This window comes from Macaca fascicularis, chromosome 2 (genome assembly GCF_037993035.2).
Source record: "Macaca fascicularis isolate 582-1 chromosome 2, T2T-MFA8v1.1".
In the NCBI taxonomy this organism is placed as follows: domain Eukaryota; kingdom Metazoa; phylum Chordata; class Mammalia; order Primates; family Cercopithecidae; genus Macaca; species Macaca fascicularis.
This window is the reverse complement of record NC_088376.1, coordinates 83,835,677-83,849,460: the sequence shown is the minus strand read 5'-3', so window position 1 is coordinate 83,849,460 and position 13,784 is coordinate 83,835,677. Positions and strand designations below refer to the sequence as shown.

The 13,784-nt window shown below is 38.3% G+C and overlaps 1 protein-coding gene across 4 annotated transcripts in view; it reads right to left on the bottom strand.

Annotated features, from left to right (window-relative positions):
* Positions 1-13,784, bottom strand: part of FNDC3B (fibronectin type III domain containing 3B) — a 363,872-nt gene that overhangs the window by 37,586 nt on the left and 312,502 nt on the right. For all 4 annotated transcript variants that reach the window (XM_005546389.4, XM_045385094.2, XM_005546390.4 and 1 more), the window contains 2 exons: positions 10,047-10,327; positions 274-486 (listed from right to left, as the gene is read on the bottom strand). In XM_005546389.4, coding sequence (XP_005546446.1) covers positions 274-486; positions 10,047-10,327 — 494 coding nt within the window. The remainder of the gene's footprint in view (positions 1-273; positions 487-10,046; positions 10,328-13,784) is intronic.

Here is a 13,784-nt window from a genome sequence, read left to right as displayed (position 1 = left end):
ATAATTTCTCTCCATTATCTGGTTTGATGAAAGGGAAAAAAAAAGTGCATATTATCTTATGTAGGGAAATCAGGATCTTTAGAATGTTTAGAAATTCCAAATGGAGAATAAAGGGAACAACTCTAGGTATAAAACGCAGGACTCAAGTCAAAGGAAGCCTCTGAACAAGAAGGAAGAGGGTCTTAGTGCAAGCAAATAAGAATGTATGATTGAGATTTCACCCCGCAAGTCAAAGCCACAGAAGCTTCAGGAGCATCCTCACCCCCACCTCACCTCTTGTTTCTGTCCTCCAGCTGTAGTGTGTACACCATGTCGTCAGCAGCATGTGTCTTGGAGTTACTGTCTCCCCATTTTAGCTTCAGGCTCTGAGGACCAGCAGCAGCACATTCTAGCCTAGGAGGCAAGGGTGGTAATGGCCGAGTTTTTGCTTTAATGAACTGACTAAATGGTCCAGCTCCAATTTCATTTATAGCCTGAATTCTGATCCTAGAGAAAGGAAAAAAAAAATACAGACAATGCAGGTTAAAGCAGCAGCAATACTTCATTTGAAATAAACATTGAGCATAGTATTTATTACTTGCCCCTAAAGCAATAACATAGAATGAAGAAAAACAAGTTAAAGTAACTCAAGACAAATAGAAGCATGGGGTTGCTAGGTGGACAGACTATAGTCTCCATTAAAAAAAATAATAATAATAGCAAAAAAGCATGGTAGCAAGATATCTCTTAGTTCTTTAATTTTTAAAAAATAGGTTTGTTGTCTCAGGGAAGATATCCTAAAGATATGCTTTATATTTTGTCCTAGTTACCCTTCAGCTACCTCATGGTCAGTTTTGGAAGTAGGTGAGCTATCAAGAGTAAACTAAATGAAGGAACAAATGAGTATCCTTCAAAGTCAAAAAACAAAGGACAACTCATCAATAGGACATTTCATGTCTCCCTTTTGCCAGCCTCATCCAACAATCTCTGCAAGTCTTTAACTAGAGCTAAGCATGCAGATATTGCTAGTAACAGGATGCCATCCAGATGTGCAAAAATCTTAGCTGGATATTTTCTATGTGCAGCACAGAGTTATGAATAAGAAAGATATTACCTTTATCATCTATGAATTTAAAATCAAAGAGTTAAAATGTATATATAAAATGTTATTTTAGGCCAGGCACAGTGGCTCACACCTGTAATTCCAGTGCTTTGAGAAGCCGAGGCAGGAGGATTGCCTGAGTCCAGGAGTTTGAGACCAGGCTGGGCCACCTAGTGAGACTCCATCTCTACAAAAAAATAAATTTAGTGGGCATAGCAGCACATGCCTGTGGCCCCAGTACTTGGGAGGTTGTGGTGGGAGAATTGTTTGAGCAACACAAAATGAACTTAAAGCAAATTGGTACTGAGGAGTAGAGGGTTGCTATAAAGATACCTGAAAATGTGGAATTGACTTTGGAAGTGGGTAATGGGCAGACACTGGAAGAGTCTGGAGAGCTCAGAAGAAGACAGGAAAGTCTGGAACTTCTTAGACACTGATTAAGTGGTTATGACCAAAGTGCTGATGGAAATATGGGCAGTGAAGGCCATGCTGCGGAGGTCTCAGATGGAAATGAGGAACTTTTGGGAACTGGAGCAATGAACTTCGCTGCATTGTTTCCATGTCCTAGGGCTTTGTGGAAGGCTGAACTTCCTCTTTGGTAGAGTGATAACTTAGGGTATCTGACAAAAGAAATTTCTAGGAGTAAAGTGTTCCAGAGGTGACCTGGCTGCTTCTAACAACCTGTGATCAGATATGGGAGCAAACGAATGACTTAAAGTTGGAACTTACAATTATAAGGGAAGCAAAGAGTAACAATTTGCAAAATTTGCAGCCTGGCCATGTGGTAGAGAAGGAAAGAGTACTTTCAGGAGAAGAATCAACGCAGTCTGTAGAGCAACCACTTGCTAGAGAGATTAGCATGATTAAAAGGGAGCCTGGTACTAACATTCAAGATAATGGGAAAAAGCCCTTAAAGGCATTTCAGAAATCTTGGAGACACAGCCCCTCTCCTCCAGAGGCCTAGGAAGACCGAATAATTAAAGGTTTATTGAGGCCTCATTAGAAGCATAGGCTGACACCACACTTTTTGTACAGCCTACAGAACCAAAGGTTTTGTACAGCCTACAGTTTATTATGAGCCAAACCAATCTCTTTTCTTTATACATTAAAAAAAAAAGTGATGTGGAAAGGCAAAGGAACCAAAATAGCTAATGCAAAGTCTAAAAATAAGAATCAAGTTTGAAGAATCACACTACCTGATTTTAGGACTTAGTATAAAGCTACAGTAATCAGGAGAGTGTAGTACCAGTGAAAAGAAAAACACCTAGATCAATACAAGAGAATAGAGACTCCAGAAATAGACCTACACAAACGTGGCCAATCAACTTTTGACAAAGATGCAAAAGCAATCCAATGGAGAAAAGACAGTCTTTTCAACAGATGGTGGTGGAATAATTGGATATCAGTAGGAAGAAAATAAACCTCAGCTTCAACCTCACACCTTACACAAAACTTAGCTCAAAAGGGACCACAGATCTAAATGTAGAATATTAAACTTTTAAGAAGAAAACACAGAAGAAAACCTACTACCTAGAATTAAGTAAAGAGTTTTTGGATATGACATGAAAAGCATGATCTTACATAAAAGAAAAAAATTAAAAACTGGATTTCATCAAAATTTGAAACTTTTGCACTGCTAAGAGAATGAAAACAAATAGATACTGGAAGAAAATATGTGCCAACATTACATCTGACAAATGATTTGTATCCAGAATGTATAATGACCTCCCAAAACTCGGTTAAGGAAATAATCCATTAAAAATGGGCGGAAGACTGGAATAGACACTCTACCAAAGAGGAAATACAGATGGCAAATAAGGACATGTTTGACATCATTAGCCATTAGAAAAATGCAAACTAAATTGGCAATGTAATACCATTATGTTAAAAAAGTGCTGGCAGGGATAAGGTACAACTGGAACTCTCCTATTTTGCTAGTGATAATGAAAACTGACATGGCCACATAGGAGAACGGTTTCCTTTTAAATATATACTTATTACATGACCCAGCAATCCCAATCCTAGGTATTTACTCTAGAAAAATTAATATTTATGTTCACACAAAAACCTGCACACAAATGTTTACAGCAGCTCTACTTACAATCACCTAAAACTAGATAAAGATCTGCCTCATAGTTTGGAATGTAGTAAATACTCATCTCTGATAAAGTAGAGCAAAAACTCCATCACAAAGGGCCTTACTTTTCCCAGATTCTATTACACTGGGGTTGCATCGAGTCTTCTGTAGATAAAGCAATGTAAGTCTCTCGGTATAACACTGAACGACTAAAACTCTTCCTTGCCTCCCACATGAGTCTTATAAGATTGCTTTATGGTATTAATAGAAGAGTTTCTTTCTATGATTGGAATGTAACATATTTTTCTGCAACTGGAAATGAAAAATCTTTTTAAAAAGGCAGTCATCATGATGGTAGAAATTACTACCCTCTTCCCCTTCTCAGGAAAAGGAAATTAAGCCGGACATTAAGTTTTAGTCTTTCTTCAACAGTGTAACACATTTCCTCACCTACAAGGTTTACATTAAGGTCCTTCCAGTGTCCAAACTACCATTCCTTCCCTTTATTCTAGGTACAAACATTCCCAGATTCCAGAGGCCAATATCCTTTCTGCCATCTGCTGGCTTACCTTGCATTCTAGGGGATCCTACCCTTTGCTCTGTGCCACTGAATAGCTCTTAGCTACTTTAATACACAAAAGAAAATAAGGTAATGAGTTCCTTAAGATTGTTGTTCTATTCTATTCAAGAAAAAAATTGCTAAGAGATTTAAATCACTTATAAGAATTTAAAAATAGTTTAGAAGATACAAGTATTAAGATACAAAAATAAATTTAGATTTGGTATTTGATTTCTGTTGTAAATTCATTTACTTCCTCAAAGCCTCCCTAGTATTTTGGTAAGTACTAGGTTCTTTATATCTTTAGCTCTATGGTTTTCCAATCTTTCACTGCGTATATTTCCTAGGCATATAATCTTAGCTTTAACACACACCACCACCACCACCACCACCACCAAGAAAACTGTGGTAGCATTTAACACTCTTTAGCAGTGTAGCTTCTCTGGGAATCCTGCTCATCAATTTGGAGACCTTGGAGAAATTATTGAACACTTTTATGTAACAGTTTCCTTATCTATCAAATGGGGACAGTGACTTTTTTCTGCAATTGCAAAGAAGATTACTTAACTAAGATAAGGGATTTATGTATTTTCTAATTTTTAATACTTTATACTCTACAATAAAATCAGGAGAGGATTCAAGACAGCCAAAAGCACTAGCAAACTTTCAAGTGTTCATTTTTGGAGTCATGATCTTGATGACTTCTTTGGGAGTGCTACGTCTTGCCAAAAGTGCTGGCACAGGGGCAGGTCTCACTGCGGCTGCACTATTACACCACCTCACTTTATAACATGAGTAACCTGCTGATCCCACTTCCTCCAAGGAATGGCCAAGGACTCACCAACAGCTGAAAGGATGGGCTTCTTTATAAGCCATCCACAGCCAGGTGAGAGTGAGACAAAGATCTCAGCAATTGAAGAAAACAACAATGGCAACCATCACTACACACATTGAGAACTTGCCCTGTTCCAGAAAATGCACTAGAGTGGGAAGTACTATTACATCTGCTTTTAGAGATGAGGAAACCAAAGTTAAATGCAGAGAGGTTAAATAACTTGATCTAAATGACAGAGTGGCCACTAGGGGTTGAAAGCTAGGTTTGACATCTACAATATCATCTCTGATTTCTATGCTGACCCCATAAGGTAGGAGCTACTTTGTCTGTTTTACAAGTGAAGAAACTGCAGCTCAGCGGTCGTGTCAGACACACGTTAGATCCAGGCGTGAACAGGACTCCCTTTAGGTGCAAAGGCCCTGTGTGTCTGGCATACCATACGGTCATATCGTAACAGGGACCAAATATGGCTACCAATCCCACCAAATGATCATGTTTAATTCAAACCACACTTTCAGTTCAACAATGACCGTCTGCCAAGGAAGCAGGCATTTAGAAGAGTCAACAAGTTTACTTCACTTTATTCAAGCAGCATCTGGCCATGAAATCAACTATCTAGATTTTAAAATGCTCAATTCAACCTATCCTACATTTTGACAAAAACACATTTTGTTTCAGCAAAAATACATGAACATTTACGTGTATAGCTGATGCACTGAGCTAACTTTAATTGTTTCTAATGATGATGTAACATTTAAAATGGAAAACAATTGAGGAACTGATAAAATAGAATGAAATGATGTTGCATTATGAGGAAAATATAAGGCCTCTGAGCATGGGAGGCTGAGACAGCTGAATGAGGACTGAGGCAGTTGCTGTTTGTTTTGGTTTAGGGTGAAAAACACAGTATGTGAAAATAATTTCCTAATTCAGTGAGAGGTGACATTGGACTAATGGGCAAACCACTAACCTGAGGAACCACTCCAAGAATTCACCTCAGAAAATAAAAATTGAATTTTAAGTTTTATTACATTAATTAGAGTCTATCCAAAACCCAAACTTGAGAAGTTTTCTCTTTAGTTCAAGTAACATGCTAATCTTGAAACCTAGATAAAATCTGCAGGTCTCTGTTTTGTTTAATTTGCATTATGTCTGTTTAAAAAATCTTCAGCTCTGCAAATTAAGTACAAGGGAAGTAGCATTTTCCTTTCCAATTTGGAGAAGTGATGTAACCCCAAGCAAATTCTATCTTGGCCAGGCTGATGTGAAAAATCTCTTCATGTTTCCGGGAGTCTGCAATATTCATCAATATACTAATATTATTGATTAAACAAATCAAATAAAGAACCACATTCTTTATAAATTTTGATTAAAAATCCACTATTAAAGGATCAAATTTTATATGCCAAATACACTCATGCTTTAGAAGATCATAGCCTTCTGCAATGCACTTTATATACATAATCAAATTTCTACTACAAAATATATTAAAAGAAGAATGACTTTCAAAACAAACCATCCTTAGCTGGGAAGACTTCCCTCATCAGGACTGGCCATCCCAGAACTCAGCATGTTGAGAGTGTGGGTGTGAAGGAGACTGAGACGGCCCGCAGCCGAAGGGACTAGGGTAGGAGAGGCCTGAGAAGCACAAGATGGGCTGGCTTTTACAACAGCCCTGCCCTGGACTATCATCTAATGAAGAAAAATATGAAAGAAGAGAATCATCATCAGAAAACATCTGAAGTACGAAATAATAGCAAACACAGAAAATCCCTTTTGGCGGGGAAAAGATGGGCTCAGAGTAAAGTTATTCAGAGAAGGCTTCCTGGAGAGGGGAGTCGGAACTGGCCTCTCACCAAGCTGCTGCTCCTGAAAGCTCCTTTGACACCAATGCCACCATTCCAGCTCCAGGCACTGAGACTTGCTCTTCTCATACCCTGCTCTGGAGGCAAAAAAACCTTGAGGGATAATGCCAGGTTTCTACAGATAAGATCTCTACCTATAATCTGGTTACGACCCATCTTTCGGTTCATTTCTTTCCTACCAAACATTAACAACAGATTTTCTGATAATTTATTTACTAAGTGTCAGGCCCCATACTAGGTACCTGACCTCTTATCTACAATACCTAACAACTCTGTTAAGTAGTGAAAATTATTATCCCCTTTTTATTGGTCAGGAAACTGAGGCACAGAGAGCTTAAGTAACTTCCTAAAGTTTGCAGACACAATAAATAAGGGATAGGATTGAAGTCTAGGCTGTCTGACTCCAGTCTGCTACCACTGAACTACTCAGAACTTGTCTCCTAGTAAAGCCCACCTCACCTTGTTACGACAAAATGATTTATGATTCACTTCTTGGCAGCCTAACATAGTGCTTACCATATAGTAAGGGCTCAATACATGTTATTTTTAAGCCTTTTGTACTTAGCAAAAGGAGTACAAATGAGCATAACAAACAAATCTACTTTAAGTTTTGGTTGCCTGCCAGCTCAGTATGAGTCAGGCATATAATAAGGTTGTTTAAAAAAAGTAATCTCAGGCAATCTCACTAACTGCTCAGTACGGAGAACAAGGAAGGCAACAGTCCCGGTCTGCTCTGAGCCAGTCAACCAGACCATTCCTGGAGGTACGGGCACTGCACGTCAGAGAGGTCACCAAAAACCTAAAAGCACTCAAAGAGGATGGAGGCAGTTATAGAAAACCTATGCTAGTGAAGACACTGTAAATGGTAGTGGGATGGTTAAATAAGAGACAGCTGTCATTAGAACATAATGATGTTTAGGCCCCCTGTGGGGCCAACTGCGGTCTACAGGAGTAGGGCTCAGACACCTGTATTTTGAAAAGGTTCTCCAGGCAACTCTTATATACATTGACATTTAAGAATCGCTGCTCTAGGGCCGAGCTTTTCAAGTTTTCATAAGCATCAAAATCTTCTGAAAGGCCAATTAAAGCACAAAGTACTACGCCCCACCCCTAGATTTTCTAATTAAGTAGGTTTGGGGTGGAGCCTGATAATTTGCATTTATCGAGTTCCCAGATGATGCTAATGCTACTGGTCCAGGGACCACACTTCGAAAATCACTGTTGTTGAGGAAGTTCTAAGGCCAGCAGTTGATTTTAGATATAGATACAGATATAGAGAGGTTGATCCACAAATAGATTCAGATATAGAGAGGTTTATCCACAAATAGAATGGACTGCCTGGTGAGTGGAAGCTAGAACCACTGCTCCTGTCACTGAAGATGCTCAAGCCATAGAAGGACTGGGAAGGAGTGATACCAGGTGATCCGATGACCCTCTTATCTTGCCAAATCTATGACTACTTGGCTGGAAGCATACAAAGCAAAGTTAGGTTTTCATTTTTAATAATACTGTTTTCCTTCAAACTAAAGAACAAATTCAATTTCAAACTCAATTATAAACTTAAAGGAATGCCTTTAAAAGTAGCATTGTAATTCCTACAGAATTGAAATTTCTACAGAGTGTGTCAGCAAGCCAATGGGTAGTTTGCTTTAATAGCACCCATGGAGAAATGACCAATCCATTGAAAAAGCTTTTTCGCATTAGGACATTTACTAGAGAGGTGTACAACCCCGTCCTGGCAACACAGAGAAAGAATAAGCTTGGTATGAGAATAATATGTAACTGCTGAAGGCTTTAAAAAAAAAAAAGAAAAGAAAAAAAAGAAAATCAAACAAAAGAAACAAGTCTTTTATCCAAGCTCCATGGTCTGCTTAAAATGTTTCATTCCACATGTTTTTATCTAGAACATCATGATCTGTTCACTTATATTTTAACCAATTTATAGGACAGAAAAAAGGTGAAGTAAAAGTTGATTGGGCCAAAATTATACCTTTGGTTCCTTGAAATACTCATTCTGTATTTCACTATAATTATTGCAATTATGTTTTTGAAACATAAAACAACAAGACTGTGGTTTGAACATAGTTCTATTAATACTATATAGTATACCCAATTGTGTGCTATAGAAACTAAAATTCCTAAAGCTGTAAACCGGTTGGTCTTAAGTATGAATTATTATTTTTTTATTGTTTATATTTTTTTATTGAAAAAATACTCATTTGCTGATATGGGCACACCAATATCTTAGTTATAAACATTAGCAAGTAAAAATATTAATTGAACTTGGTCCCTAATATTTAGTTTATGATTTCATGATATAAAATATAAAATATACTATTATTAAATGATAAATACTGACTCACAAAATGTAATTCAGATTAAGTGAACAATGGATTAAAACTAGAAAGAATTTAAATACGATAATAATTCATATTTGAAATTTTTTGTCTATTTGTATATAAACAGAAATGGGTATGTAAAATTGTCCTACATGTTAATCAGAAATAAAACAAACTACTATAGAATGATATTGAACATAAAAGGTTTCGATTGATTTTCATTCACTTGGTAGGCTATTATTTTGAAAAATCAGCCTCTACTTCAAGATGTAAAAGAAAAATCAAGTATGAATTGTTTTTACCTCAAGTATGTAATGTCCAATTTATAATTTATTGATTGGCCAGCAAAGACAGTCTAAAGTTTTTTTTTGTTTTTTTTTGTTTTTTTTTTTTTGCCAAGATCAACTGTATGACTAGGACCAAACATTTGCCTTTTCTAAAGCTATTAAATTGCCATCTGTCTAAAATGGTATCTTCAAAGCTATCTTATAAGGAAAAGGTGGCATTCTCCCAATGTGAGTTTCTTTTCACATTCAGCTCAATGTACTAGCCTTGGCATAATAATACTGAATTAAATTATTTATGGTGCATTCATTAAACACTTTTTAAATAGGGTCTTGAGGTTTTACTATCCAAATCTAAGCTCACCTTTCCATAGTTCCTACACTACTAAACCATTTCATCTTCTCCATAACAGAACTATCCTCTGAGGTGCTTTCTGGTATGTGGAAGATATTTTTGACAATTTCAGCGGTTACCTGGCATTTCCTTAGTAAACAATGATTCTCAACATGTGTTCCCTCAGTTGAACCCTTGAGCTCTAGATATTTTTTTATTAGTCATTAAACAACCATAGGTTGTTTAATAAAAGTCAACGTATCTCTAATGCCATCCTTTTAGAAATCTTAAAAGTTTTATCATCATTTAAGCCACCGTTAAGGTCGGCACAATGTCTGGAAGAAGCCAAATTCTTGGGCTAACATATTGCCAAAGACCTTTTATAATTTCTGACTTGAGTGTTCAGAGGACTGACTTGAGGATTTGAGTCCACTCTGGGGTAGAGACAGGTGTGGGTCAGAGTGGACACAAAACTGTCCAGTGAGTCCCTGCACCCGTGTGGCTTTTTCACAGGTCTTCTGGCCTGAGGGATCAAGGTGAGACAAGACCCTGGACATCTGGGCTCTTAGAAACAGCTAGGAGATGACATTCACTGGTCATTTTCCCCCAGCAGTTTACTTAGAGCCCCAAGTGCTGATGTGTTGATGCAGATTTCTACTCCCCTGCACTCACCGGTAGGTGGTTTCTGGAAGGAGATCTTTCATAACATGCGTGGTGGTGTTGCCCACGGTAATGCTAGTGTCTCCTAGATCAATGTTGTAACCAAGGATTTCAGATCCGTTATTGCACGGCTCTTCCCAGTTCAGTACAAGGCACGCAGAAGGTGAATCAGGGTAGGCATCGAGGGGCTCCTCCTCCAGGACACAGAGAGTGGAGACGGGGTCAGGGGCAGACGCTGGTGTCTGGCAAAGGACAAGTTCACTGTATGGCCCTGGCCCTGCTTGATTGAAGGCCTACAAAACAGAACAGCAAGACGAAGGCCATATTACACCATTAGCACGTTTTGATGCCTCTGAGTTAGCTGCCATTAAATAAATCTAAAGTAGTACACATTTCCAGACATGCAGGTAGAAATAAATCCTAGAAAATGTCTACTGTCTGATGACCACCTTCCAAAACATGCCAACCACATTTTTTCCATTATTAAAGCAAAATATGGCTGCCATCATTTCTTATGAAAAATAATTTAAAAATAATATTTTATATTTGCATGACCTATTTCAGTTTATACATCATCTTACATGATCTTCATAATAACCCACTATGGTAGATCTTAAATGGTAGGTATTCTTATCTGCCTTTTACAGAGACGGGAACTCAGAGTCAGATTAGATAACTTAGGCCTCAGATTTAGAGGCAAAGCTGGGACCAGAATCCAGTTCATCTGACTCTTAAGTCTAGAGCTGTCCTGGAATAGCAATAGGAAGAGGCATCTTCTATCTTCCACATGAATAATAAACTCATCCCTGAAGTCAATCCTTAGCACTCATCTGACTTTACCCAAGAGCAAGAGCTGATACCTAATCACTCCCAGATCTTTCAAATGCTTATTCATCACTAGGTCTCCAAGATGCCACACTTACCTCTCCTCCTACCTTACTTGCTGCTGCTGCCTCTCAATCACCATTGCTGCTTGCTACCATCACCCTGATCTCTTAACACTGGTGAGTATCAGCGCTTGGTACTTGGCTACCTCCTCTTTTCTACCTCTACTAAAACTTTTAGAGACGTCATCTTGTCTCAAGGCGTAAACACCACTGATAACCTACTCCCAAATTTGGATGTGCAGCCCACACTCCTGCTCTGAATACTGGTCTAGGGTATCTGTATTCAACCACTGAGTATCTCCACTTGCATGTCCAACAGGCCTCTCAAACTGAAATGTCCACACAGCTCCTCATCCCCATCCCATCTCTCCTTACAAAAACCTGACTGCATCTCCTGAGGTTTCCCTCATCCTTCAGAGCACTCAAGTCATAACTCAGTCATCCCTGGACACCTTTCTTCCTCTCCCTCTCATGCCCCTCTCCAGGCCATCAGCATATCCTGTATTATTCTAGTCCAACCACACTCTCTCCTATCTGGTTATTCTAATGACCTCCTAGCTGGTATCTATGTCGGTCCTTGCCCAATAATCTATATTCACAGCTATCAGAGTGATTCAGTGAAAATATGAATTGGGACTTTTGGTTCAAATTCCTTCAGTGGGCTTCCATCTTATTCAGAATAAACTTTGAAGTTCTTATGAAACCCTACAGAACCCTATATGATCTGCTGTTCACTACCAATCCCCTTCAAAAACCCATTAGCACTGTGACTTCATTGCCTGCTACTCTCCCCTTTACTGACTCTGCTCCAGCTACACTGTCTTCCCCGCTGCTCCACAGGGACACCAAGTTTGCTGCCTCCTCACAGCCTTTGCACTTGGCTGCTTCTCCTGTTCAGAAAGCTTTTTCTCTAGACATCTGCACAGCTCGCTCAATCACCTTCATTTGAGAGAAGGTCTGTAGGTGTCACCTGTTCAGCGAGCCCTCTCTGAACACATTTCAACTTGCAATCCTTCCCCTGTGGTCTTTCACATTTCCTATTTCCCTTCTTTGTTGTACTTTACATCATGACACTTATCACTGACATAGTATATAGTACTCCACTGATTAGAATGCAAGTTACATAAGGGCAAAGTTGCCTGTCTGGCTCACTGTTGTATTATTTCTGGCAACTGTACTTGATACAGAGTATGTGTTCAATAAATGTTATCAAAAAGATTTTCTTTCTTATAAAGAGAAAAACATTTGGTAGCTTTCTTACAAAAGTGAATGTACTCTAAAACTTAGTTTTCATTTAGTGTACTGGACAGCTTATGAGGTCAAATTAAAAAACTAAAGGAGTTTGAGGTTTGTTTTTTTTTTTTTTTGAGACAGGGTCTGTCTCTGTCTGGAGTGCAGTGGCACAATCTCAGCTCACTGCAACCTCTGCTTGCTAGGCTCAAGCGATCCTCCCACCTTAGCCTCCTGAGTAGCTGGAACCACAGGCACACACCAGCACACCCGGCTAAGTTTGAGCTCTTAAATCAAGGTCTAAAACAAAACTTATAACTCCTTCGTTAATTTCAAAGAAGCAGGCTTAAAGCATTTATTTGCTATTAAATCACAGTTGAAACTCTACTGTAATATTTTGTCATATCCATTTCTGTTTCATTACAATACCTCAACACCTTAACTCTTTTTGGAAAAATTTTAACATCACAAATTATTTTATGAGTATATATTTTGAGATTTTGGTACTGATATAAATGTATCACAGAGGCAGAAAAATAGGATATCATGGAGCCCAATGTCTGTATCAACTAGGGTTTGGTATTACCATATCACAGAAGGACAAGAATATGGCTTTTAAGAGTTGGAGCTTAGTTCGAACCTTGATTCCATCATTTAACAACTGTGTGATCTTAGGTAAGTTAATTTCTCTGAGCTTGTTTCCTCAGCTGTAAAATGGGGACAGTAATGTCTACTTCATAGAATTACTGTAAAGATTCAACAGGTTAATATGTAAAATCTTGGCAGAGTATCAGGCCAGCAGTAGGAGCTACACTTCCTTCCTTCCCACTGGGAAAATTATGAACAAAATAGTATTTTCTCTATTTTTTCAAACACCTTTTTATTGGGTACTATTTTAATACTTACAGAAAAGTTGCAAAAATAGTACAGAGAAATTTCTGTCTATCTCTCACTCTGCTTTTCCGAAGACCAACATGTTACAGAACTACAGATTAATGATCAAAACCAGGAAATTATCACTGGTGGCTGGGCATGGTGGCTCACGCCTATAATCCCAGCACTTTGTGAGGCCAAGGCAGTGGATCAGCTGAAGTCAGGAGTGCGAGACCAGCCTGACCAACCTGGTGAAACCCTATCTTTACTAAATACACAAAAATTAGCCAGGTGTGGTGGCAGGCATCTGTAATCCTGGTTACTGAGGAGGCTGAGGCAGGAGAATCGCTTGAACCCGCGAGGTGGAGGTTGCAGTGAGCCAAGATAGCGCCACTACACTCTAGCCTGGGCGACAGAGCAAGACTCTGTCTCCAAAAAAAAAAAAAAGGAAAAAATTATCACTGCTACTATACTCTTAACATACAGACCTAATCAGAATCTTACCAATTCTTCTAATGTTCTTTTTCTACTCCAGGATCCTACCTTCTTTTAACTAGCCTGGGTCTATAGAAAACATTTGATTTATACCACTTTTCATTAACAGTTTTAAAATGAAATTTAATTCAAAATCAACTTTTTATAAATAATAGTATGCCTATAATATACAACATGCTCCATGAATGGAATTACACCAGCATTTAATTAAAACAGTCCTGAGAATATAAAAATTCCAAAATTCCTGAGCAAAACAAGAAATGTT